The sequence below is a fragment of the Ptychodera flava genome, chromosome 14, assembly GCF_041260155.1.
Source record: "Ptychodera flava strain L36383 chromosome 14, AS_Pfla_20210202, whole genome shotgun sequence".
Classification (NCBI taxonomy): domain Eukaryota; kingdom Metazoa; phylum Hemichordata; class Enteropneusta; family Ptychoderidae; genus Ptychodera; species Ptychodera flava.
Genome location: NC_091941.1, coordinates 22,685,478 through 22,712,625, shown reverse-complemented (window position 1 = coordinate 22,712,625; position 27,148 = coordinate 22,685,478). Strand labels below are relative to the sequence as shown.

General features: G+C 37.8%; 2 protein-coding genes across 3 annotated transcripts; one reads left to right on the top strand and one right to left on the bottom strand.

Moving 5' to 3' along the window:
* Positions 1 to 225: 225 nt before the first annotated feature.
* On the top strand, positions 226 to 18,811 carry LOC139149797 (cyclic GMP-AMP synthase-like receptor 1). The gene is made up of 5 exons (XM_070721776.1): positions 226 to 427; positions 4,337 to 5,355; positions 5,912 to 6,143; positions 10,283 to 10,525; positions 11,225 to 18,811. Exons 2-5 carry the CDS (start codon positions 4,390 to 4,392, stop codon positions 11,716 to 11,718), a joined length of 1,935 nt encoding a protein of 644 aa, XP_070577877.1. The 5' UTR covers positions 226 to 427; positions 4,337 to 4,389; the 3' UTR covers positions 11,719 to 18,811.
* Positions 12,229 to 27,148, bottom strand: LOC139149798 (2-aminoethylphosphonate--pyruvate transaminase-like). 2 transcript variants are annotated; one of them, XM_070721778.1, is made up of 8 exons: positions 26,808 to 27,148; positions 24,609 to 24,749; positions 24,146 to 24,246; positions 22,617 to 22,854; positions 20,215 to 20,379; positions 18,832 to 18,991; positions 18,326 to 18,486; positions 12,229 to 13,246 (listed from the first exon to the last, which is right to left on the bottom strand). In XM_070721778.1, exons 1-8 carry the CDS (start codon positions 26,815 to 26,817, stop codon positions 13,092 to 13,094), a joined length of 1,131 nt encoding a protein of 376 aa, XP_070577879.1. In that variant the 5' UTR covers positions 26,818 to 27,148; the 3' UTR covers positions 12,229 to 13,091. The 2 variants fall into 2 exon arrangements, with proteins under 2 accessions (XP_070577879.1, XP_070577878.1); XM_070721777.1 differs by lacking the exon at positions 26,808 to 27,148 and adding an exon at positions 26,278 to 26,763.

The following is a 27,148-nucleotide window of genomic DNA, read 5'->3' as shown; positions in this document are numbered from 1 at the left end:
AACGCCAGATTTCCCTTTTCCAGTCTGATACATCAACAAGCTTACGTACAATAGATCCACAGATCAGTATCCAGACACTGCAAACATATTCATATACCGTTTTAATACCGTTTTAATACGGTGTGAAAATTGCTACCTTTACGTTTTCAGCATGCCTGGTTTATGGGGCCCCCGGGTCAGGGATGGAGAGGCCCAAACTCTGACGTCACAGAAAGTACGGGGGTTTATTCACACACGCGTTACACGCAGCTGATCAGATGCATATCGCATCCCTAACCATCCACGCCGTGACTTCGTTTAATGGTTATTGCTTACAAGCAGAATCTACAGATCAACCACCTATTCTTCAATCAGTAAGGTCAAGAAAATACACTGATCTAGCTCTACATCACTGGGAATTTGAGACGCGGTGGCAGTTGATTGATTGGTAAGCGTATACTATATCCCTCGGCCGACCTATAAATCAGAGCGGAAAAGTTTTACCCTATCAAGTACAAGAGCAGTTCGTAGCCTCAGCCTCATTTTGATCAAACCAAGCACAATTTTATCAAACGTCAAAGTTAAGTAGAGCGCCCATTGTCGGCCCAGGCACAGTCTGTGATGGTTCGATACACAGCCGCGTTTTGTATATCGAACCACAAGCGATTGCGTTGGCCCAGCCACAGGCGCTTAAACCGTCGCTACGCGAAGCCAGCTTGTATACCGGAGGAGAATTTTCCTCCGCTATACAAGCCGGCTTCGCGTAGCGACGGTTTAAGCGCCTGTGCGCCCAGCTGCCCCGCCCCGGCACCTATCGAGGTTATATTGCAATAATACACTGCATGCAGGCGGGACGCCAACCTCAACGAAGTAAAAGCATGGAATGAGGTATAATCTTGTACCTCCATGCTTTCGCTATGTCTGAAATCCACATCCGTTCCATGACGGAGAAAATCAGAAATATTTTCTCATCTCGCCATTCACTTTCACTCTGCAGTGTGCGTTTGGTTGAGACTCCCAGGCGTAGGTGTAAAAAATCTCTATAGACTATATTCCAGCACTGTGTACGATTCCTCGAAATTCTTCACCACCCCAAATCGCCGGGCGGGGAAAGTTTTCAGCTACGCAACTGCAGCAACATGTACGATTGCATATTTCACAAAAGATAAACATTCATTCCATATCATTACTTTCACTTTCACTTTGTTATGACATTGATACATTGCAACATATGGAGAGCTTTGACTCAAAGTTTTGTCAACTGAAGAGAAAATATTTCGTAAATTTTTTTTTCACGGCCACATTCCTCCTCCCCCCTTAAAAAACAAGTCATTGACAATGACATAGTCCCCACTTGTAATAGGAGCATTAGTCTTGATGGGGCAGGGAAATGTGGTCATTAAGAAGTATCACTGGAGTGTGTATGTTGAGATCTATTGGCACATAGGTCTATGTCGTTGTTCCCAATTTGAAACACATGAGGCATGTCTAAGTTACGGTTCTAAATCGGGAAAAAAGATCAGACCTCTAACTGTATTGGCCAGCCAAGAAATACATATGCGCATAATAATGAGGTACAAGATGTGACATCTTAAGGTCTAATATCCTATCAGAATTGGAGGGTATAGATATAAAGGACATAGCACTTGTGGTTACGTATTTATCGACATCAACGTATATTTCAGGTCAAAGGTCATGGAGGTCACATGACATTTGGTCAAATAATTTCTATCCTATAGTTATCCCTATATACCAAAAATCAGACATCCAGCTCTATGGGCTTGCTCAGAATTAGATATATGCATAATTAATGAGGTACAGTATGAAGCATCATAAGGTCTCCCATCATACCATATATGAAGGGTGTAACACTTGTGGTTACTGAGTTATGGACAAATATGTATATTTGAGGTCAAAGGTCACCGAGGTCACGTGACTTTTTGTCAAAAAAATTGTATTGCTAAGTTATCCCTATATACCAAAAATCAGACCTCTAGCTCTACTGACTCGCTCAAAATTAGATATGCACATAATTAATGAGGTACAATATGTGGCGTCATAAGCTGTCCCATCATACCATATATGAAGGGTGTAGCACTTGTGCTTACGGAGTTATGGGCAAATATGTATATTTGAGGTCAAAGGTCACCGAGGTCACGTGACATTTGGTCAAAAAAATTGTATTGCTAAGTTATCCCTATATACCAAAAATCAGACCTCTAGCTCTATTGACTCGCTCAAAATTAGATATGCACATAATTAATGAGGTACAATATGTGGCGTCATAAGCTGTCCCATCATACCATATATGAAGGGTGTAGCACTTGTGCTTACGGAGTTATGGGCAAATATGTATATTTGAGGTCAAAGGTCACCAAGGTCACATGACATTTTGTCAAAATAATTGTAGTGCTAAGTTATCCCCATATACCAAAAATCAGACCTCTAGCTCTATTAGCTCGCTCAAAATTAGATATGCACATAATTAATGAGGTACAATATGTGGCGTCTTAAGCTGTCCGCTCATACCATATATGAAGGGTGTAGCACTTGTGGTTACTGAGTTATGGACAAATATATATATTTGAGGTCAAAGGTCACCAAGGTCACATGACATTTTGTCAAAATATCTGAGATATCTGCGTGAACGGATGGACTCACTGATGGACTCACGGACGGACATCACCCAATCTATAAGACCGCTGGACTTCATCCGTGGGGACTAAAAACTGTGTCACTGCATCCTTTTTGCGATATGAATACGATGAGAAACTAAATTTTTATTTTTCTTGGCTGTATACATGGGAGTCTATGGACTGCCTTATACATGGGAGTCTATGGACTGCCTTACACATGGGAGTCTATGGAGACTGCCTTATACATGGGAGTCTGTGGAGGTGAAAACTAAAAAGTCCTCTAACACGGCCAAATTTGATCGCATTGTGAAACAAATCAACGTGCATCTGTATGGGGTATGGTACTATCCTTGTGCAAAGTTTGAAAGAAATTGACTTGGGCATGTCTGAGATATCTGCGTGAACGGACGGACGGACGCACGCACGGACATGACCAAACCTATAAGTCCCCCCGGACGGTGTCCGTGGGGACTAAAAAAAATTCTCAGTTCCCCTCTGCTTTCGTTGTTCGTCAACTTTTCATATTCTATGCATCTTCTCCTGAAGAGCTGGTCCGATTGTTTTTAAATTTAAAGGGCCAGTAATGCTAACTTTTGATGATCTTTTCAATACTTTTTTGATGTCAACGACAATTGCTTGTTCTATTCCCCAAAGCATGTTGAGATACACAGTATTCAGCTTGTTGACTCAGCCTACACATGTATGAACTTTATTATTATTGTTGACAAGTGAATTCTGGTCCGGACAAGAATTCAAATGTAAACAATAACAGTGAATTTTACATATATGATGCCTTGTTGAACAAAAAATCTACTCTGAAACTGTTTGTCCATTTGCTTTGAAATTTGGTATTTTAAATTGTAGTGGAATTTGTATGGTTGTATTTTAAGGCTATTTTTCCGGTTTTTAGTCAAAAATCTTTTCCGAAACTGTTTGCCTGATTGGTTTGAAACTTTATATGAATTGTCAGGTTTGTTCAAATTGTGGTAAAAATTGCATATTTGTAAAGTTTTGGGTAATTTTTTTACATTTTTTTGTTTAAAACATCTTTTTCTCTGAAACTTCATCAGATTGCTTTTAAATTTGTTATGGAGATCCCTGGGGATGATGTATATCCGTTTTATATAAATCACGACAAAGCCTGTAATATTGTATTTTTGGGACAATATTTCCTACTTTTGGTCAAAAAATTGCAAACTCTTCATCTTAGAATCCCCCTCTACAATTGCTTCTGAATGCAGATTCCTAGGGGTCACCTGACTCAGATATGTTGAAATTTGATAAAACTTGCATACTTATATTTTTGGGGCAATATTTGCCGCTTTTCGTCCAGCAAAACATTTGTCTGGACAGTTGAGATATGGTTTTAGTGTTAGTACTCGGGCAAAGTGCGCCACCAACAATGTACGCTGCCAGCAGTCGCAGCCAGCACTGATGTATGCAAATGATCATTGGTTTGACTCTTTCCCATCAAAAAATAATAATCTACAGGTAACAGCATATTCTGAACTTTGCTGCTGATTTTCAAATATTTCCCATGTTTATAAGTATCCGACAAACCAGCCCACACCTATCATCTGAATTATCACAGTGGAGCTATATCAGCCGCCAAGTCGCTTGTATTCTTTCAGGTCCATGATATTAAAGTCGGCCAAGTTTGTCAGGCCACTTTTTATCATGACTATTAATTCTTTATAATATGTATTTTCATGAATTTTCAGGGAACAAGACACGAAAACTAAAAGGTTGTTTCTCAGTTTCCGAATTCCCTGCCATGCCAAGAGGTGGTTCTGGTCGCAGGGGGAAGTCCTGCACGAAGACAAGTAGTGATCCTGAAAATAGAGAGGAATATCCATCGGGTAGATTATTGAGCTGCGAAAATGAAGACACAGAATATAGTTTTAAACGTGGTCATGGAAGTGATCGTGGTCGTGGTCGTGGACGTGGTCGTGGCCAAGGCAGAACCAGAAGTGGACGAGGATATAGAGGAAGTAGCAACGGGGATGATTGTGCATACACTTTGGGGAGCACCAGTGATGATTTAGATAGTTCTTCAGATGCACCAAGTGTAAGCTCTCAGAGACGAGGCCGAAATGGGAAGAGCACAGATAGGCCAGAGACTGCACCGCCGAGGACTACAACGCCAACAAGGGGAAGAGGGAGGCCAAGGAAATATCCACCATACAGTAAAGGTCTAGAACAGACAAATGAGCTCTGCTCTGATTCATCTGCATCACGTAGAGAACTCATGAAGATAAACAATGATATCATGAAACAAGATAGCATCGGTTCAAGTTCGCTGGACTTGGTACAAGATCTGACAATAAGTGAGAGAGCTGTGTACACTTTGGGGAGCACCAGTGATTATTTAGATTGTTCTTCAGATGCACCAAGTGTAAGCTCGCCAAGACATGGTCGAAGGGGGAAGAGCATGGATAGGCCAGAGACTGCACCGCCGAGGACTACAACGCCAAAAAGGGGAAGAGGAAGGCCAAGGAAGTATTCATCACATGGTAAAGGCCAAGAACAGACGGATGAGCCCTGCTCTGATTCATCTGCACCAAGTAAAGAACTAAAGAAGATATGCGATGACAAAGTAAAAATATCCAAATCTGAATCAGGAGACACGACAAAACTGGTTGAGCCATTGGTAACAATGGTGTTAAATCATGCCAAGAAGCATGATAATTTCTGCAAAATGAAGAATTTGAATTCAGGCAGCCATTTCGAAAAATTAAAGGTAATCCAATTTTTACATTTCTGAATGGGATGCTAAGACATGACTTCATGAAGTTTTTTGAATGATATCTTTACAATTGCAGACTTGCGGCCACTAAGTCATTTGTTGTGCTTGTATCTTTGGGAATGTGAATTAATATATCAGTCTGGATCGTAATGCTTTCAGTAATTGTTTATGTGATATGGTGCTATGACCATATATATATATATATATATATATATATATATATATATATATATATATATATATATATATATATATATATATATATATATATATATATATATATATATATATATATATATATATATATATATATATATATACACCTTTGCACACCAGTCACACACACTTATTGGTGCAGTATTTTGACCGTAGTTCAGTTACACCTAATCAAATCACCTAAATAACAAGCAGGGACTATGTCATTTGCAATGACTTCCTATTTATGTACCTCGAAGCATGTGTCAATAATAATTTACTATTTCATATGCAATTGGTGTTCTCTTAAAAGGATTCACTGGTGCTGATTAATGTAGATATTTTGTGTTTGCAGGTGGGCAGAGCCGATGAAATAGATATCATGTTTTGTCTGGGTGGCATACCTGGCAAATACGAGAAGGTGACAGACCCACCATCATGTCGCTGTTTCATGAGTGTACGGATTGAAGACAGGTCCAGTCGCTGGGCACAGTACTGTACTGATGATGGCTACCTCTCACCTAGACTCCTGCGAAACGACTTTGAAAAGATTGTGGAAAAAGCAGTCAAGGAATACAGACCAACAGGTCAGTTTCTTTTCTGTTTTTGTTTGTCCTGGGTGACATACATTCTGGTGAGACAGAAAGTTTAGATTGGTCAGAACTCATGGTTATGGTAGCATTCACAAATAGTCAAGAGGGCAACCAGTGGAATTGGAGGGAAATGTAAAGTAATGAATATTTCTTGGATGGTAAAAGTGGTAGAATTACTTTGAGTGTTTTTCTGAAAATATTTCAGTTTTTTTTACACAAAAAACAGTAATTTCAAGATATCCTTTTTGAAAGATCATTTAAAAGTGGCTTGATAAGCTTATCCATTTGTACTCATGTGTCAGCTTGGCATTTTGAATTTCTGACTTCTTTGCTTTAAATAGATACTCTAGGTTTTGAGTTCAAGTCTGATCAATAAATTACTGAATTTTCATTGTAAATTGACTACTACAAGGTATAACATGCTTTTAAATTTCCATAAGGTTACAACAGCCAACAATAAGTGATGGCTACAAAACAGTTACTTCTAACACCTAGTTAACACACCTTGAAATGCATGGACGCATTTTTACTACTGGGATTTGAGTGTTTAAGGTCATTTGAAATCTCTTGTAGATAGTAGGAATGCTTGTAACACATGTACAGGCCATGCTCAAAAGTTAAGTATGGGTCCTTGCAGTTGATAAACTGCAACAGATGCACAGACCAAAATTACTGGAAAAATATCAAAGATTACAGCTACATTTCCCATGTATAAACATCTTTGGCATAAGCTTTTACCGTAAATGTGTGGGCCTTGGAAAATTTGCGACTGTTCAGGGGAGGAATCTGGAACTTTTTGGGAGTATAGAGAGGACTTAAAGCTACAGTAATGATGGTAACTTTTAACAATTTCTTCAGTATTTTTGTACCATGTATCAGCAACAGGTTCTTAGTCTAATTTCTACTGTATTTTGAAATACCAATTATTTGTTTTGTCAATGCAACATATCTGAGTATCGTGTGTCATTCATTGATATTATTGCCTATTGAATACAAGTCTGGATCGTAATTTTTAGTTTTGCCAATCTCGGCACTAAAGTTTAAAGTCAACACAGGCTAAAAGCTCACCAATGTCTTTGACATTCAATATGAGGAAATCCAGCAGGCATCACAGCAGTCATGTACTTCGTGGTTTGTTACCCGAGAAGCTAGTTCTGGAGAAATACTTGACTTTGATACCTGCATTATGCTTTTTGCTTGCATGGATTTGAAAAATTTTGACAAAACCATTGTGCGCTTGAATCAATATGCAGATGTTTGAAAGATTGCTGTAGCATGTTCTATGGTAATATAGGGAGTTATCAGGCCAACTATAAAATCATAAAGCATTAAATAGTAATGAGCATTAATTTGTGTAAAAACACCACTGGGAGTACCATTTTTTATCACTGCTTCAAAATTTCAATGGGCTTGCCCACATGAAATTTTAATCAGTACTCAAGCTGGCATTCATCTAACACTTGTCAACAGGCTTTGTGCTCCCAAATTAAAACCAGATATGAACTGAAAATGCTCACGTGTTTCATTATATATTGTGGTTATGTGTAAATTTTAACCATGGCCACATGTTTGCAACTTCATTGAAAGTATTATGATCAACGTAATGAACAATAATCACCGCCGATTAGGACATGAAGTATACAAATGTGTAATTAGCTGAAATAAAAATATTAAAGTTCTTTTACTGCTGTCATTGATCACCACTTTATATAGCAAGTGTAATTACCGTTGGCCAAGTCCTTCAAGCCATATATGCCGAGCTGTGAAAGCTCATTAGACATGCAAATTATAAATTGGCTGACATGAAAATGTGAAATGACTTTTGATATCGTTTTAACCTGGTATAATCACCAATGTACATAGCACGTTTTGCCAACTTTGATCAAGTAAATCCCAGTATATAACCCTAATAAGCAAAGTTCATTAAATATGTAAATTAGGAATTGGCTTAAGTAAAAATGCTTAATGATTTTCAATAATGTTGTATCATGGTATCTGCAATATATGTAGAAAGTTTTGTCAACTTTGGTCGAGTTGATTCAGATATATATCTCTAATTAGGAAAGTTCATTTAATATGCAAATTAGGAATTGGCTGAAGTAAAAATGTTTTTTGATTTTCAATAATATTATATCACAGTATCTTTGATGTATATAGCAAGTTTCAACAACTACAATCAAGTTAATTCAGATATATATCCCTAATTTGGAAAGTTTATTAAATATGCAAATTGGGAACTGGCTGAAGTAAAAATGTTTAATGACTTTCAACAATGTTGTATCAGAGTAGCTTCAATACATGTAGCAAGTTTCATCAACTTTGGTATAGTCAATTTAAATATATATCTCTAGTTAGCAAAGTTCATTAAAAATGTAAATTAGGAATTGACAGCAGTTAAAACGCATAATGACATTCAATAATGTTAAATCATAGTATCTTTAATATACATACCAAGTTTGGTCGATTTTGATCGAGTCAAATCAGATATATATCCCTAATTAGGAAAGTTCATTAAATATGCAAATTAGCAACTCTCTTTCATGTCACCCCTTAATGGTTCCCACTACTGATATATCCTGGCGTGATCAACATTTGTAAAAAATCTCATCAAATTGTGTGTAATCGTTTTTAATGAATATGCGTTTTTTCTAAAATCATTAATTATGCAAATGAGCAAAAAGTATGCAAGCCACACCCACTAAAAACTAATCAGTTCTTGCCATTTGCAAACTGAATCTATGTACCAGATTTGATTCTGATCTGACCAGCTGTTTTTGAGATATCGGACCAACAGACAGATAGACAGACAGACAGACAGACAGACAGACACACACACACACAGACGGACAGACAGACAGACAGACATCACTGTGACATATGCTCAAGTGTGTGAACACGTGAGCAAATAAGAAAATTTAGCTTAATGCCACTGTGGTGGCCTATGGGAAATTATTTACAGGTCTTGAACCAACACGTATTGAGACTGAGCCAACAGTACTCACTCCTCATATTGTACTTGACAAGCATAGCCTTTATACTGAGATTAATTATTACAACAGTTTTAGTCCTTTTCACCTCAGTGGTTCAATTTGCCCAAACACTAGCTATTGTGATTGAGGACTGGTTTGCAGAGAATTTAAGGTGAACATGTGATACAAATAACATGTTTACCCTAAATTAACATTTGTTTATGGGCGCGAGAGGAAAGCCAAAAATTAACGGGCGAGGCTTGCTTGGCTTTCCTCTCACCCGCGCCCGTAAATAAACCCTAATGGCGATGATGGAGTCTGTTATTGCCATTATATTATCAAAGAACCCATGAAAACTCTCAAATTTAGGAAAATTTCCCGCGCAAAAGACAACAGGGCCACATAAATTGTATTACACAAAAGTTTTGAACAGTGATGTGCAAGTGCTGCGCTGTATGTGAGTTCAGTGTACAAAAAGTAAACGCGACACACTGTCACATGCACTGTAAAACTTTGCAAATCTGGAGATTTTTTGGAAAAAAGTGTCTAAGCTTGGCCCACAAGTATTCCATTTTATTTTGTGATTGATTATGATCTTTGTATGACTCATGATTTTTGTTTTAGCTGTAAAATTAAGATGTTCATGATACTGTGAGTTGTTAATATTATTATTCATATTCACGGGCATGTAAACAAACCATTACTCTGTGTTTGTAGTCAGTCACATGGTTCGGGCTCAACCAATTAAAATGTGACGGACAGGGCACAATGTGTCTCAGGTACATACACTCTGATTTTCCTATTTGGTACAATTTGGTATGCTGCTTGTGTGGACTCATTGTTAAGCTTGAAGAATAAATTTAATTTTAACCCTTTGAGCTCCAAAGTCAATTTTTGTCACCTTTATAAAATCTATCCCTGTCAATTTTTTTGAGATTTGTGCTAAAATTTTGATAGGCAAGTGTAGCTGATGAAATGTAATATATACATTTGGTTAAAAATTATCCGACAAATTTCAGAAAAATTCATAAAAATTAGTAAAATGTTGCACTAAAATCTTGGTGGGAAAAATTACAGCGCTCAAAGGGTTAACTGTCATGTTTTTGCCAATGGCATGAGAGACTCCTAACAGTTTGTTGATCAACTGACTTCATTGCCAATCAGGTATTAATATCACCATCGAAGATTCAGGATCAGATGCCTGCCCAGCAACCAAGCTAACATTTACCAAAAAGAGATCCAATGAGTTGATTCTGGATGTGGATTTTGTCATAGCCATCGAAGTCGATAGACACAACTGGCGAGAAGGGTACAGCCAGTGGAATCTGTCCCTATGGTTCAGCCGGGAGGAAGAGGAGGAATTGAAGAGACAGCCATTTCACCTGGTTGCTAAGGCACCACCAGAAGGTCAGGAATACTAACAGCAAAGTTTTTTCATCAATAACCTTTCATGTTAATTGCATGATCTAGCCACATTTAATGAGAACTGAATCACACACAGAAATAGCAGTTGGTCAGATTTTGGGATGGCGGATCATGTATACAGGGCAGCTAGCTGTGTTCAGTAACAAACCTATGATGGCCATTTGCACAATTGAAATTGACATTGTTGTGAATATTACGTAACAATTCTGTTTTTTGTCAATTGTTTCAACAATAACAAAGAGTGTAATTTTATGATTATCATGATCTTGAACCATCAGTCTGAATGTCATTGTGTCCAGTGACCAGACTCCTGTTTTACTCATATCTGGTTGACTTTTTAAAGGTATACAGTGACCTGCAATCTAAATATGCCCATATATGGTCAAGGGGGCATTCCTTGGTATTCAAAATGCCCATGTGAGGGCGCAGTTTTTAAAAAGTGGTCACCCGCTTAAAATCTGTGATTGGTCAGATTTGCTCTTTACATGGTAACTATGGCAAAATTGGAACAGGTGACAGTATACCTTTAAACATTTTCTGTGCAAGAGGCTTTATGAAACTGGATGTGCCTGCTGTGAAATGTTTTCCCTGGTGTGTAATTGCTGTTGTTTGGAATCTTCAATGAGCAACTTTGGGAATCCAGACTGTTTCTAGTTTTCAGTTTATTTTCTTTCAAAATAGGAATCGGACTTGATGTTGATGCTAAGAACATGTGGAGAATATCCTACTCTTTGCTGGAAAAGAAAATCTTATACACAGCAGACTCACGAGGACGTCAATTGCAGGATGCTGCTGAAGACGTCAGCAATAAAACATGCAGGAAACTCTGCCTCCGGCTGTTGAAGCTTCTGCGACAAAACCTGAAGATTAAATCACGTATGGCTCAAAGGTATTATGAAAGTTTCCCATCGTATTTTCTGAAGACAGCTCTGTTGAACATCTGCCTTGCTAAGTACCGATCTGAGGACTGGACAAAAGACCTCCTTTATGATAGGTTGGTGGAGTTGCTGGAGTATGTGGTAGACTGCATCAAGAGACGAGATCTCCGTCATTTCTTTCTGCGGGATCTCAATCTCATGGATGGGTTACATCAAGTGACCTGTAATGCCCTAGAACAGCACTATACCCGTGCCCTTAAGTTACTTCAGGAGAAGAAATTCAGTGAGATCTTTTAGGGGTGGAATAAGAAATCATTAAACGAGATATAGCATGAGTGCCCAACTGATCAATCTGAAACCGAAATGTTTAAGAATTGTAAAGCAATATATACCAGTAAAACAGCAAAGCCTTATAGAAACTAGGTACTAAAAATGACACATTTTGAAATGTACATGGAAATGAATATAGAATCTGCAAAGTTTTCATCCAAACCTTACAATGTAACATACAATAATGTACAAGCAGGATTAACTTTATCATACACATCTAATCATTATTTTAGATCTAGACTTGATCCCAATGCCGTAGTGTTCAACAAACGTTTTTGAAATCCATATGATAGTGAATATCAAAGATGTCTGTACATATGTATATGTACATGATAACCACAGTTCCTACATACACCATTGTGGTTAATATTTTGCCAATAACATTGCTGGCATCTCTCCCCCACCCCCCTCCACCCCCCTACAGCAAATGTTGCTTTGATACAGGAGTGTTTTCAAGAAGCATGACATGACAGTATATTAGAGTGTACAATCAGAGAAACGTTTATTCTTTGTGGCTTTCCAATGTCTGTCACAGCTGTGAAGTAGTCAATGCAATAGCACATCAATGGATAAGTAGTGTTTCTCATGAATGTATCACACAAGCAGATGTCACATCATCATGAAATGTAACGTTAGCCACAAACACATTAAAAACATCTAAAAATCTTATTTGATTCACAGCAGCAATCCAAACGATTTGCATAATATTTAAAACATTGCATTTACCCAAAGGCAAAAAGTCAACAATTCTAAAAGAGTCATTGTAAATGTTGAATATTTAGGAAGTTTTGCATGTTAAAAATAGTACTCAGTTGCAGTTTGCGAAAAACAATTATTCTCGCCTATTCACATTGGAGCTATTCAATGGACAAGCTTCCATGCAAGAGTGATACAATTACGTCTCAGTCCAATACGGACATAAATCATTGTTAAATTTTACATAGTAAATATTTAGGAATTTAACCACATCCAGTGATCGTATACCACAGCTCAAAACATATATGCACAAGCAATAGCGAGTGCATATGAACTGGTCAAAATGGAATGGTATACCAGCTACTGAGGTGGTTTATTGCCATTATATCATAAGAGTATATTAAGATTCAGGCATGAAACGTCGAAAGAGGAATTTTTCTCTGGCTGGAGCTCATGCCAGTTCCAATTGTACTACATCACAAATATAACACAGTTATTGTCAAATACTGACCAATCAGATCATTGTATTTGCGCCATCAATATATACTAGTATGATATAATGTTTTTCATATCATTATTCAATTTACACATAAGTAAGTAAGTATGTATATTGTATATATATATATACACTGTGTGTTTAAGTCTCATTTCTGAGGTAGTGGTAACGGTATATCCATATCATCACAAACATTTCTAATGCACTGCAGTAGACACTCCATGTCTTCTGTGAACAAGTGTCCGATGTTCCCGATCCGGAAACAGTTAGCATCAGTCACTTTTCCAGGATAGATCACCTGATCTAGAACCAAAGCAAGAACGAAAGATAGAAACTGTCGATTGAGAGAGAGAGAGAGAGATAGACAATATGGCTTAGGGACTGTTGTCCTGTGACAATGTTGATACAGTATTGAAGGATATAAAACATGTATTGCTTAAATTTGTTTGTTTCTGTACTTAGGTAGAATGCACCTCCGGGACAGATTTCCAAACTCTCGAACTTTTACAGTACTAATTTGGTCTTCCACTTGTTGGCCTCATTTTGAAGCTAATGGAATAACTAAAGTTTTGCCTGGCTTATTTTGTTTTGAAAATCGAAAATTTAATTTTCCTCCGTAGGAATGGTAGCCATTTGAATTTAAAGAGTCAGTAAATATTGGGTAATTTGTTTGTCTGGGACAAAATTTTGCATAGTGGTGACCCGACTCTTATTCTTGATTTCAAAAGGGAATGATTTTAAATTTATTTCGGAAAATCTGAGAGAAAATTGAAGCCTTTCAGTTTTGAGGTGGATACTCCCTGAATCCAAAACTTCACACTCAATAACCATAAAGTTTGTTGTTTTTTAATTTTGATTTTATAAAGTTCTTCGGATTGTTAAAGATTTCACATTCTCAATCTTTTGTATTTGTTTTGTACTGTTTACTATTTCAGCCGAGTTTTTATGGATATTTTCCTCACAAGAAAAAATGTGGTGTTACATAGTATCAAGATGTGCACCATCTGTTATATATCAGAAAGAAATTTAGGGTAATAGGTATCAAGTATGGTATTTGTGTTTTTAGTCCCCGTGGACGAAGTCTGGCGGGGACATATAGATTGGGTCCTGTCTGTCCGTGCGTCCGTCCGTGCGTCCGGAGCCGTTTTTCAGACACTGCTGAACCAATTTTGTTCAAACTTGGCACAAAGGCATAGCACTATGACATACAGATGCACATCGATTTATTTTGCGATACCATTCAATATGGCCGCAAGGTGGCCATATTTTTGCGATTTTTCATGTCTTTGAACCATAACTCAAACATCCTTGAACCGATTCTGTTCAAACTTGGCACAAAGGCATAACACTATATTCTACATATGCATGTAGAATTACATTGCGATACAATCCAATATGGGCGTGAGGCGGCCATTTTGTTTGCCATTTTTCATGTCTTTGAACCATAACTCAAATATCCTTAAACCGATTCTGTTCAAACTTGGCACAAAGGCATAGCACTATGACCTACAGATGCAAATTGATTTATTTGCGATACGATCCAATATGGCCGCAAGGTGGCCATATGTTTGCGATTTTTCATGTCTTTGAACCATAACTCAAACATCCTTGAACCAATTTTGTTCAAACTTGGCACAAAGGCATAACACTATGGCCTACATATGCATGTCGAATTGTATTGCGGTACAATCCAAAATGGGCGTGAGACGGCCATTTTGTTTGCGATTTTTTGTGTCTTTGAACCATTAGCTTAAAGATCCTTGAACCGATTCTGTTCAAACTTGGCACAAAGGCATAACACTATGGCCTACATATGCATGTCGCATTATATTGCAATAAGATCCAATATGGGCGTGAGGCGGCCATTTTTTTGCGATTTTTTCATGTCTTTGAACCATAACTCAAACATCCTTGAACCGATTTTGTTCAAACATGGCACAAAGGCAAAGCACTATGGCATACATATGCATGTATCAATTAACCTTGCGATAGGAGCCAATATGGCTGCAGAACTGCCATTTTGTTGGAATTTTGCATGTCTTTGAAGCTTAATTCAAAGGTCATTACACCGATTTTGTCCAAACTTGGCACAAAGGTCATGCACTATGGCATACATAAACATGTCAATGTACTTCGTGACATGTTCCAATATCGCTGCCAGATGGTCATTTTTGGATTTCTTCATGTCTTTGAGGCTTAATCATATGCAAAATTTCCTTAACCAATGTTGTTGAGACTTGGTACAAAGATAAAGTACTTATAATAAAGGGCTGGTGAAGAGTAAAACTGAAAATTTTATTGCTTGTTCATTTTGACGACTTAAATGGTCAAAAAAACATCAGCATTGGAATTTTTCAAAACTGCCCTCCCAATTCCGAATAAAGGCCCTAGCGATGCCCTTGGATACGAATATACAAATCTTCGGTAATCTTCGGCAAATGTCGGGTATGACGTCATCCGAGGACATCGATCCCCGATGCTAGCTATTCACGCCAGTGCTTTTGCACGCATTCTGCAAATCCATTGTGAATAGACGTCAAATCAGGTCCAATAATCGTTATCATTCAAGGTAAACTATGAAATTTACCAGGTCCAAAGAACATATGGATGATGACAAAGGCAATCGGGCCATCTTGAACCACGAAATAGTGGTGGTACCAGGTGTCCGGAATGGGTAAGCGTACCCTGCCAGCTAGCCGCACTTGTCAAGATTGACCAAAAGCGACGCTAGCTATTCACGCCAGTGCTTTTGCACGCATTCTGCAAATCCATTGTGAAAAGTTGTAAGGCAGGGCTAGGGACAGAGAACTGCTAAGGGTTGTGTCTCTATGCATCGTTCTCATTCAGAATCAAAATTGTTTCAATTGCCGAAGGATGAAAATCTGGCCAGAAAATGGACCAAGTTTGTGGAAGCAAAGCGGATTAATTTTACCCCTGTAGCCTCGAGCGTACTTTATTACAAACACTTGCCGATTGTTTAGCCAATCGCACGGAATACGATCACGGATTTTCCAGAAGGCAAGCCCTACTTTATAAGATCAGAAAACTAGTGATTGGCTAGGTTATTTTGGTGGTGTAGTTCTACCTCACGAGTTCTCGATAACCAAAGACAACGACAACTACTGTGCTTGCTTTCCAAGCATTTCTTTGTGGCCAAACCATGTGTTGTGCAACATCGTATATTTACTGCACGGCAAACGATCTCATACGCCCGGGATCATGCCATTCACACTCGACGACAAATTCAGTGTACAAGTTACAACTACAACACACCTAAGCTCAAATTATCGAAGAAATTCATCTGTGAAAAATATCAGAAAGTCATATTTAAAAACGTGAGCGGTAGAATGTTTGACTGTGCGTGGCAGGGCGTGACCTTGGACACAGTACAGTCGGTCAATCTACATTTACAGATTGCTGGGAATATAAATGTACAGTGAAATACTGAGACAGGATTATGGAGAACAATTTTCCATGTTTAATACGGGCATAAATTTGAGGGTTTTGAATCTCATGCCAAAGCTATGTCAATGATTTAAAGTTTTCGGCTGTATACATGATTGGATTCGGAAAACAACACACTAGAACACTAGCAACAGATCATACACATTTTCCACGGGTTTCTCGAGGTTTCAGCACGTAGTTGGTTTCGGCCGGAAATTTTATACAACCCCGATTTATTTGGCCCTGACAGCCTAGCCGTTTCAACCTTTATCAGCGTAGCCTATAGTCTATATCGTCTTGTCAGGACTGACATGAGACGACAGTACGATAATACGGGCAGTGCGAGCGAGCGTTCTCCCTGAAGCCAGTGAAGGACTAGCATAAACAGTACCATCATGGAGGTAGTACCATAGAGCGTAATATGGACAGTACGACTACGAGCGAGCGTATTGTCAGTACGACTGACACAATTTGCTAGAGACTTAACAGCTACCGCGTACAGTCCAAAATCTAGCTAACATTTGTTCATCCTCAGAGGACGAATAGACACTGTTTTGGTCGTGGTAATCGACTAGTCTAGTCGCCATTGTATTACACGCAACCACAGATCATGCAGATAGGCTGTTCCCCCTATTGACGTCACACATCCGGGTTTGATTTTTCGCGGCAAAATGTGACTTAGCTTCGGAAAATGCACTTTTTTCCAGTAAATACGCTCTTAAACCATTTTTCTCCTGGAAATTTTTTGCTTTTGCCTTTCCAAGCATTATTTAACGAGTGAAAACAACCTTTTCAGCGATTTTATTTTTACTCTTCACCAGCCCTTTAATGGCATATGTATGCATGTCTACTAATTTTGTGCTATGATCCATATGGTCAATAGACAGCCATTTGATTTCAATTTTGGTGTGATTTTTTTATGTCTTTGAAACATAAATATAGGTCACTGTCCTTCAATGGACTGATTTTGTTTAAACGTGATATGGCTGCATTCTTTTGCACATTAATTTATTTCACTATATGATCCGAAATGGCTGATTACAACAACATACCCGATCCCATACCATTTCTAAAATTCCACCAAACCATGTGTATTGTATGTGCCATCATGACACTAGAGGCAGTGAGGGCATCGTTATGTGTGATGTAATCAAAAGTTCCTTCAATGGTCATTACCGGCAGACATGGGTCAATTTTATTGAACGTTCCTCACATTACTTTATTATGCAAGTCACAAGACTGATGCACCCGTTGCATCAATGTCATTCCACAGCTACCTAGACCACAGCTACCTGGACACCAAAGATTATAACAAAATGGACAAGTGGGGACTGTGTCATCATCGATGACTTGTCTTTAGACAATCAAGGCATTTACATTGCCGTAGAAATTGCAAGTTTTGTAAATAATGTTGCAATTATTTTTCCTTTTACTACTCAGCCTTTTATACAAGCATAGACAGTAGAAGTGGTGTCTATGACAAAACCCTTGAAAATTCTGGTGTATTGAGAGAATTGTAGCTTTAGCAGGTCTGAGTTTCATATAGGTAGGATGTGCCTCAAAGAACAGTCATTTGGACACTCAGATGTTTTGAAAGTTGTCTCATCTGCTGCCTGTATGGACCACGGTTTTTGCGAAAACTGAAATTACTTTTCCCCCACGGATTTAATACAGGGTATAGCCATTTTGAATTTGAAATATTGGTAAATTTCAGGAAACATGCATTCTCTGCTAGTCATAAAACTTTGCAAGTTGACCCTAATTCTTAATCTTGATTATAAAAGAAAACAGTATAAAGTTTCCTTCAGGTAAGTCAGAGCAAAAGTTTCAAAACAATGTTTTTGGGCACATACTATCTACAGAAGCTCGCACAAAAAGTCATGAAAATTGGTGGTAGTAATGCAACAATTTAGAGATTTTTGTAGTAATTGGAGTTACCTTTGTCATTCAGCCTCTGATAGAATTCCTGAAAGTTGAAATTAGGATGGTTTGGATAATGATAGGAGGTGATGATGTAGCCCTGATCTGAAGGGTCCAAGAGTTGTCTGAAACCCATCTTCTTCATGCCATCTTGCAAAACTGCACTGTTTGTTTTGTATCTGACAAGAATTCCAAAACATCAGAATCAATATATATTTGAATTGATGGGTTTTATGAGAGCATTGAGGGAGTCAAAACAACTCAATAGCCATTCTGTACAGCCATGCAAAAAAATACAGGCTTATAACATTCATTGTATAAATTGTGGAAAATACAGTTATACAGAAAAATCAGTTATCTGTAGCTATTCGTGATGAAATATTTCTAAGTGCCTCTTTCAGAAGTTACAACTTAATTGTGTTCTAGCTGCTTGACAATTTTATTTGCTTTTTATCTGGAAATTAGACATGTTTTGCTATTAAAAACAACTTCATTCGTTTGTTATGTTTTGTTGTTATTGGTACCTGTTTGCTCTACCCTGTACACCTCCTTCAGCCTCGAGTTCAATAAGCGCTTGCTTGAAGGCCAATAATACATGTGTTGGAGGCGTGAATCGAAACTGCCCATTTTTTTCCAGACCTTCATATTGAGCAACAAGATCTAAGCTGAGGCTCCTGGCTTCACCTAGATGCAGTTACACACAAAATGAAAAAAAATGTTAGCCAAGACAGGTTATACCGGTGCTAAACTCCTGAGAGCTATTTTCAGAATAATATATAATCTTTGTTTCATATGTTTCAGAATTGAAAATTTAATTTTTCATTTGCCTGTTATGAACTGACTCAGTAAGCTTTTACATAGGGCTAATTTCAAAGTTCATCACTGTTTTGTCATGAGTCTGAAATTTTGACCAGACTTCAGGACATTACATAGACAAGCTATGGAGGAAATGGCACATTTTTTCTACCAATACTCTGATAACAGAAATTCAGGTGAAGTTTTGCGACCACAGGCTGTAGTGATAAACAACTGCATACAACAGACAAAATCTGTCCAAATTTCTATCAGCAGTGGCCAACACTATATACACATTGCTACATTCAGTAACGCATCCCAAATTACTGTTAAGGCAAAGTTTTATGATTTCACAGAACATGGGTGTTTCTATTTTTTTCTGACTTTAGTTGCATTTCATGCTTTTTGAGAAAAATAATCTCTTTCTTTCTGGTGTGTGTGCATGCTATTACAACACAGTGAGAGCAACATCTGTACTAAGTTTCATCAAATTTGCTGAAGTATTTCTAGATATATCACACTAATGAAAGTTTGTTCAATATACCGGTACAAATTAGCAACTCAAAGACATGATACTGCTCAATTTCTTTGCATGCTATTACAGAGATCAACATCTAAGAGATCAACATCTGTACCGCTTTCATCAAAGTTGATAAAGTATCTCTTGAAATATCACCTTAATTATAAAATTCATTAAATATGCAAATTAGCAATTAATTTGCACAATACTACCATATGTCTGTGCACTTTTAGAGAACTGTGTGACCAACATCTGTACAAAGTTTCATCAAATATGGCAGAGTCTGTCCGGAAACAGAACTCTTTTTCAAAAATCACACATCATGCAAATTAGTTCTAATTATGCATGCCACATCCAAAACAATTGATGTGCATAATTATGCCACAGTGTTTTATCCTTAAACCAAGTTTGAAAGGAATTGGCTTGTCAGAAATATCTGCCTAGATGAATGGACAGAACCCAATCCATGAGTCCCCAGACTTTGTCCGCGGGGACTAAAAACAATCACAAAAGTCATCAATTCAGCATGACACCTACCTTGTATCTCAGTTGTGTGAACTTGATAAAAGTAAACAGAACAGCCATAGCTCACCTTTACACTGAAGCAGCTTGTCTGTTTGAGCAATCACATATGCAAAGCCCGGTACACCTTCAATGCATTTATTGGCTGAACTGACCAAATAATGTACATTGCTCTTGAGCAGATCCAATGGTACGGCACCAAAACTGCTCATAGCATCAACAAAATAGGATGCATCTGATAAGAGAGCGTAACAGATAGCAGTCTGTATTAGGGTGAAAATGGCATTTTATGACACCATCTAAAATCAAAGTGCATGATGATACTTCTTTTGGTCATGGTGTTTACTCAAGAAAAACTGAAACACACTCAAGTTTGTATTACTATAAAAGATCACTAATATGCATTTTTTTTTATCAGACAATTGCATCAAATCATTGTCATTATTTGAAATAAAAAATTGCAAACATTTGAACACAAGATACTCTGACCAAAGATATTCTGACCGGTTGGAGTCAATCCAGGAATGCGAGGAATTTCTCTGGCTCAGGTCAATAGAGAAAGGAGATGCAACTTATTAACCTAGTAACCAATACAGCTCTGCTGTTAAAATGTGAGATGGGGATAATAAATTATTTTCTGTTTGCCATGTTTACATGTGAAAGTGTATCGACTATCTATGTCACTCCAATTTGTTTACATAACAGAATGACATACCAGTGTGTCTTCATTGGAGGAAAGGGAAATATAAATGATGGAATCAGTCAATATATACCACAAGGCCAGAGGACCACTACACTTGTTAGAATTGTTTAATGTTCATTCTTGATCAAAAGTGAATAGTACTTAAAACAAGCAAAATTGCAAAATTCAAAGTTTCAACATGTCTGAGTATGAACACCTCCACAAACCTGTATTACTAAATATCAAAGCTGTTTCAACAATAGTTTTGAAAAAAGTACTGTAATATTTCCAATGTTTTGACTGAAAAAGGCACTGAAAACTAGCCAAATGATACAAACAAATTTATATGAAATCTTCCCTAGTGACCTGGCAAACATAAAATGAATTAGACCGGTGTTTTTTTTAAAAGTAGAACACTTGCAGATCTCACCATTATTTGAACAAAAATAAGATCATATCTAGTGATCTGTAGGCCAAACATCAACAGAATTAGACCTAGAGACAATGAGAGAGAAATATCCCATAAATGCAATAGTGCAGATTTCATCATAATTGAACAAATCTCAGTGAGGTCATGTGCACCCAAACTATCTTTTTCCCCGAATATCAAGCAATCAGATCAGCTGTTTTGGAGACTTTCTTTACCAAAAAGGAGACAAATGTTCTAAAAAAATACAACGCAGATTTCACTATACTGTGAACAAATTTACAATAGATTTCTCTTGAACCTATATGCCAGATAATTAACGAAGTGGTTTTGAAGATTTTTAACCAAAAAAGAGAGAAACATCCCTGAAAATTATATAAACAAATCTGAATGAAATCCTCTCATGGTATCTCCTTAAAGAAATCAAACCAATAGTTTCTAAACAACAACTTGGAATATAAAATGTTGATGGACAAAGATGGATGACAACAGACTAAGATGGAAAGCCACCTGTTTGATAGGTTCACTGTTGCTGACATTGGAGCCCGGGGTGGGGGGGTCACTTCCATTACTTGTCAATATGTATACGTGCCGCCCAATGGGGTGGGTATTTCAGCAACTTGGTCTAAAATGGGGGTATCAATTCCACTGTAAACTGAGGTCTAAAATGGGATCGATTTTTGAGTGCCACACAAGAACAAATTCCAACTGTCAGTTCCCATCTCACTAGCGGGGTTCTGAGCTGCATTGATATCTTTTTCTGTGGCAGGGGAACCATTACAGAGACCCCCTGGCTTTAGCCAAAGTAAATAATGACTTTCATCGTCACTAATTGGTCAGAACTCCATATATTGAAGAATTTTGCCTTATAGAAAATATCGAAACAGAGTGGTACTATCATAACAGGTCAACCACGGCCACACGAACTAGCAATGCCATATGGACGAACGGCAAGGCTTCTTGTAGTTTTGACTTTTAAAAATCACCAGTAAGATTGTAACTTCAGATAACTGATAATTTCAGAAGCTAGACCAAACTTTGATGAGGGTGAAAGACAGTTTTTTGACCTAAATTTTGTAGTATTTCCAGAAACTTTTTTCGGAAATCATGGCTTGGCCAGCAACAACATAGCCGTAAATGCGGTATAGTGGTAGGCTTTTCCGGTAACTCGGTCATGCAAATGCTTGCTCTTTACCCGATTACATTTTTGCAAATTTTGACACTATGACTTTTGACCTGGGTCAAAGGTCATAAAGGTCTAAAATGGGATCTAAAATAACGATATTTTAGGTCTAAAATGGGCCCCAGGTTTTTTATGTGCGGCCGCACACCCCTACCACTTCAAATTAAACCAATATCCTACCTGGGTTGTATTTTTGGACAAGGGCTCCAACTTCAGTAACAGGATTGAACGTCCCAGAGCTAGTCTCACAATGTACTATGGCAACGTTGGTGAACACATTAGACTGTAGACATTTGGCAACTTTTTGAACATCTACTTTCTTGTCCTCTGGAAAACTGAGATGCATCAGATCAACACCAAGGACCTTCACTGCCTGGCAAATTCGTTTCCCATATGCACCATTTTCTATAACAAGAATCTTCACAAAAGTTAAGAAAATTGCATATAGTTACTAAGTGGTAATTATTCCAATTTGTGAGACCGATTTCAAAAAAATGTGAGAATACTGTTTACTAATCTAATAGACTATATTGCAATATTTCATTAGTGCTTATCAAAATATTCATCATAAAATTGTATTCTTTATGATTGTAGCATATCAAACTCTAATTTGCCAATCTTTCTCACAAATTCATTCAAGAAATAGCTAAACACCCTTTTGGTGTGTGTACCATCTGTTTTACCTTCTCAGGTTCTTTTTCATTATTTCAATTGAGAATTCACATCTAAATAATATACGGTGGTCTGATTTGGGTTGCCACTCAAAAAGTATTTACTTGTTAAAATCTAAGCTGTGTGTTCATCACCAGTCACCAACGTTTGAAAACTATTCTGTGGTCAAACTTCAGTCAGAAATAATTTTACATAAGTTGCATTCGATTTCCAGCCACCTTATTACAAAAAAAGCAAAATGATAAGATGAAACACTATTGTGACAGTTTTTCAAGACCTGGTCACCAATCAATCAATCGTACTTCGTGAATATTTAATATCAATAGGATTCATAATCATTAGACAAGCCTGTGTTATTTTGCGCAAGGCAAGCTGACTTAGACTTGGTTCAAGTCTGTGATTTGTAAACGTGTGAGTGGGGGGAAATGCAATGATTTGTGTTCTGTTTTCATATGAAACATGTGAGTTGGATGACCTCGATGAGTGGAGTGAATGCGCTACAAGGGAGTTTCACCTGCAATCACGGCAGAAACTAACACACTACTGCGCATACTCAAAGATAGTGCGTCCAATCGGTAGGAAAACCTGACCTGGGCTGCCATTGAAGTAGAAGAGACACAAGAGAAACTTTTGCAAATTATTTTTTTTTTCTTGTAGCTAAATACTTTGTAATGATTATTTTTCCCCACCAACTTGAACCAAGTCTAATAACGCTGACTTGCCTTGAAGCAAATACACAGCTGGGCCACTGTAAAGTACAACATTGATCATGAGGAATTATCATAAGAATTGCAGAAACTGATACTATTACATGTATGAGGTACTTCATTACAAATATGAAGCTAATTCCCAAGTTGCACAGGTTTGTTTTCTGCTGAATGTTAAATTTATTGAAAATGTTTTTCTCTGTTCAATCTCACCAGGAATTCATGCCTCTTTAATTAAGAGAAATCACACAGTAGCTGATATTCAAGAATCTCTTTTCTATTCCGTGTAAGCACAAAGAATCACAGCAAATCACGAGCACTATACCGTACTTTGCCACCTTTCCTTGGGATTGTTGTAGAAAGAACAGCTTCCACAGAAAACGTGCCACTTCCTTGAACTAATACACATGTGTATGTTTCGGCAGATACCTCTATAAAATGTAAACAGAATGTGTAGGTTCAATGGTATTAATAAATCACTAAAACAGCTGACATTGAATGATAATTTATTTATTTATTGTCGAAAAGGTATCGGTTCCTCTACACGACACACTCAGGGTAGTAGCATTACTAGTTTCAGCAGCAAACTTTAAGTTTTGCCAGAACTATATTCATTTGCACATAACATAATCTTGTCAACTGTCACACAAAAAAAATTATAATCCACAGTTTAAGGATTAAACAACGGCATCACCTGATGAATGTTTTCATGTAGTTCAATATCAAAGACCGTAAAAAAATGGTAATTTTTGTTGGATATCAGTCATTAGAAATCACCGACAAATACACAAACCTGCAAGCTCCAGTAATTTATTTCTGATGAACTTGACAGTATCGATAAATTCGCCATCTCTTGAGCCAAGATCCCTCAGCATAGCTTGTCTGGTTGTTAAGCTGACGCCCAGGGGTCCTGGTGTAAATAGTTTCTTCTCGACTGAACAACCAACAGAGAATATATGGCATTCAAATTTCCAATATTTGTAATATATTGGATTTTACATGTGAATAAATTGTCCAAGGAATTTATAAATCTCAATGTGTTGTAAATTTCCTGAATTTGGTATCATTTAAAACAGAAATTTATACATGCAGTTCACATTAACAAATGATGAAAATGACAAAATGAAGCATATTGGGCATTGTACAATTTACTTGAATGGTTTCATCTATTTGGTGGTGTTGTACATTTGACACAGCTGCTGTATCTGATCTGGAAAGTATCCGTACTGCCCTCTGTTTGGGTTGTGTAGTGAAGACTGATATATTGATATCATCATAAGATAAGGGACTGGTCAGCTTCTTCGGCCTGGGGGGGCCGGTGGATTATTTTTTGCCGATGTCAAAAAGTGACTGACCCGCCCTATTCCAAATTTTGAAAACAGGGTGACCCCCCCCCCCCCCCGCACGCGACAACTGTAATATGTAATAATATAATACTGTAATGTATATATATATATATTATATTTTATATATTATATTTTACATACATTTATATTTTAACTGTGTTTTAATGAAATTGTTGGCATGTCAGTTGTAAGATAGGAATTTCAAAGTGTCAATCTTAAAGTTTGAATACAGTACATTTGAATGAGCTGTGAATGTATTTCACACTTTCTATGCTTAACCAGATGTCCTGAACTGTTGTACAGAAATGGATGTCAATCATTTATATCAAACAGGAAAAAGCAGTAAAAACTTTGATGGGTGTTAAGACTTGCCAGCCATCCAATTAAATCTCCTGAGGAACCATAGAGAGGCATTTTAGCCAAATCTGATGTGTGCAGAGTCTGAGATGACCTTTTCTTGTAACATTAATATTTGTGCATGTTGCTTTCTCATACTGAATTCCCAAAGAGAGAACAGAAAAGTATCAGGAATTTGTTATGCTTTTCATATGAAATGCAGATTTCATAATAGTACACTTTCACTTAGCAAACATCAAGATATCTCTGGCATATATCTCTGATTTATTAAAGTATGGCGCCCGAAGGGCGCGGAGAAAAATATGAAACATCCTGATATCTCTGATATATATGTCTTGTATATTAAAGTAATGCACAGGAATTGTGCTGAAAAATGTCTGATATATTAAAGTAATGCGCTTGAAGAGCATGCTGAAAAATATTGAACATACATATATCTCTGATATATGTATGCCTGATATGTTAAAGTTGGGCATTCTGAAAGATATGTCTGATTATTAAAGCTACGCGCCCAAAGGGCGCGCCGAAAAATGCAACTGGATGAAATTTGTGGCTGACACGATGCATTTTAGGCAATGATGAGCCTGTGTTGAAATTCAAAAACACACTGACCCCCCCTATTGGGCATTTCAAAAACATGGTGACCCCCCTATCACCAAAGTCAAAAACAGGGTGACCCCCCCCCATGAATCCACCGCCCCCCCTCCCCCAGGCTGAAGAAACTGACCAGTCCCTAAGTCTTGTGTAATTCTACTGTACCTGCATTTGTGAATACCGTGGGAACTAATACTACATGTAACGTCAAACTCAACACTGTTCCGTCTGTGAGGGATTGGTACGATACGTTTATCATAGTCAATAGTCAACATAACCCCCTGACAGTTTCGACTCCATCAGCCCGGAGGTGACCACGGGTGAATTACAGGGGTCAGGGTGACCTAGCAACTGCTCCCCAACGAGATGGTATATACATACATGTAACCTCACTAGGACGTGCTATGACGAAAGTCGATGGTATGAACATCGAATAAAACTGACAGCGTGCTTTCGAGATAATAATATAGCTTGTCTCCTTAAATACCGTAAAAAGGTATAAAAAGAGTTCGAGGTGACCTGGGCTGCTGGAGTCGAAAAGGTTAGGGCACCGGGTCAAAGTACTACAAGAAACCGCGCTATTCATAATCACGAGACCGTGTCGCTAAGTGAAAGAGCTATAGCATGCGGAGGTTATAAACCTGCGACAGCGAGATCTCGCTGCTCTACCTCTATGCACGAACCGATGACCATACCTTTCGGCATTACCCTCTCAATTAATGGCCAGAACTCGGACGGTTGTAAATTTGTTCAAAGTCGAACTCCTTCAGCCTACCAATTCAAATCGCCATCTTCACATTCGACGAAACGGCGCGTTGCACAGTGTGTAACAGTGCATCAAGTGTATGCTGTATCGATATCGACGCAGCTCACGTGATGCGGGTTAAGATTTCACATGGCCCACTGATGATGGCTCACTGCACTGCTGCGAATACAGGCATTCGCCTGCTCAGTGCTCTGGCCTTGAACGCGACTGGGTATTTTTAATATACATAAAATACCCAGTCGCGTTCAAGGGCTGAGCACTGAGGAGGCG

Excerpts from the sequence above, each read along its gene's own strand:
- LOC139149797 (XM_070721776.1), top strand. The coding sequence starts at position 4,390 with ATGCCAAGAGGTGGTTCTGGTCGCAGGGGGAAGTCCTGCACGAAGACA. Across the intron at positions 6,144-10,282 it reads CAAGGAATACAGACCAACAG|GTATTAATATCACCATCGAA; the intron begins GTCAGTTTCTTT and ends ATTGCCAATCAG. Across the intron at positions 10,526-11,224 it reads TGCTAAGGCACCACCAGAAG|GAATCGGACTTGATGTTGAT; the intron begins GTCAGGAATACT and ends CTTTCAAAATAG.
- LOC139149798 (XM_070721777.1), bottom strand. The coding sequence starts at position 26,371 with ATGATAAACGTATCGTACCAATCCCTCACAGACGGAACAGTGTTGAGT. Across the intron at positions 24,247-24,608 it reads TAAATTACTGGAGCTTGCAG|AGGTATCTGCCGAAACATAC; the intron begins GTTTGTGTATTT and ends TACATTTTATAG. Across the intron at positions 18,487-18,831 it reads GTACAGGGTAGAGCAAACAG|ATACAAAACAAACAGTGCAG; the intron begins GTACCAATAACA and ends AATTCTTGTCAG.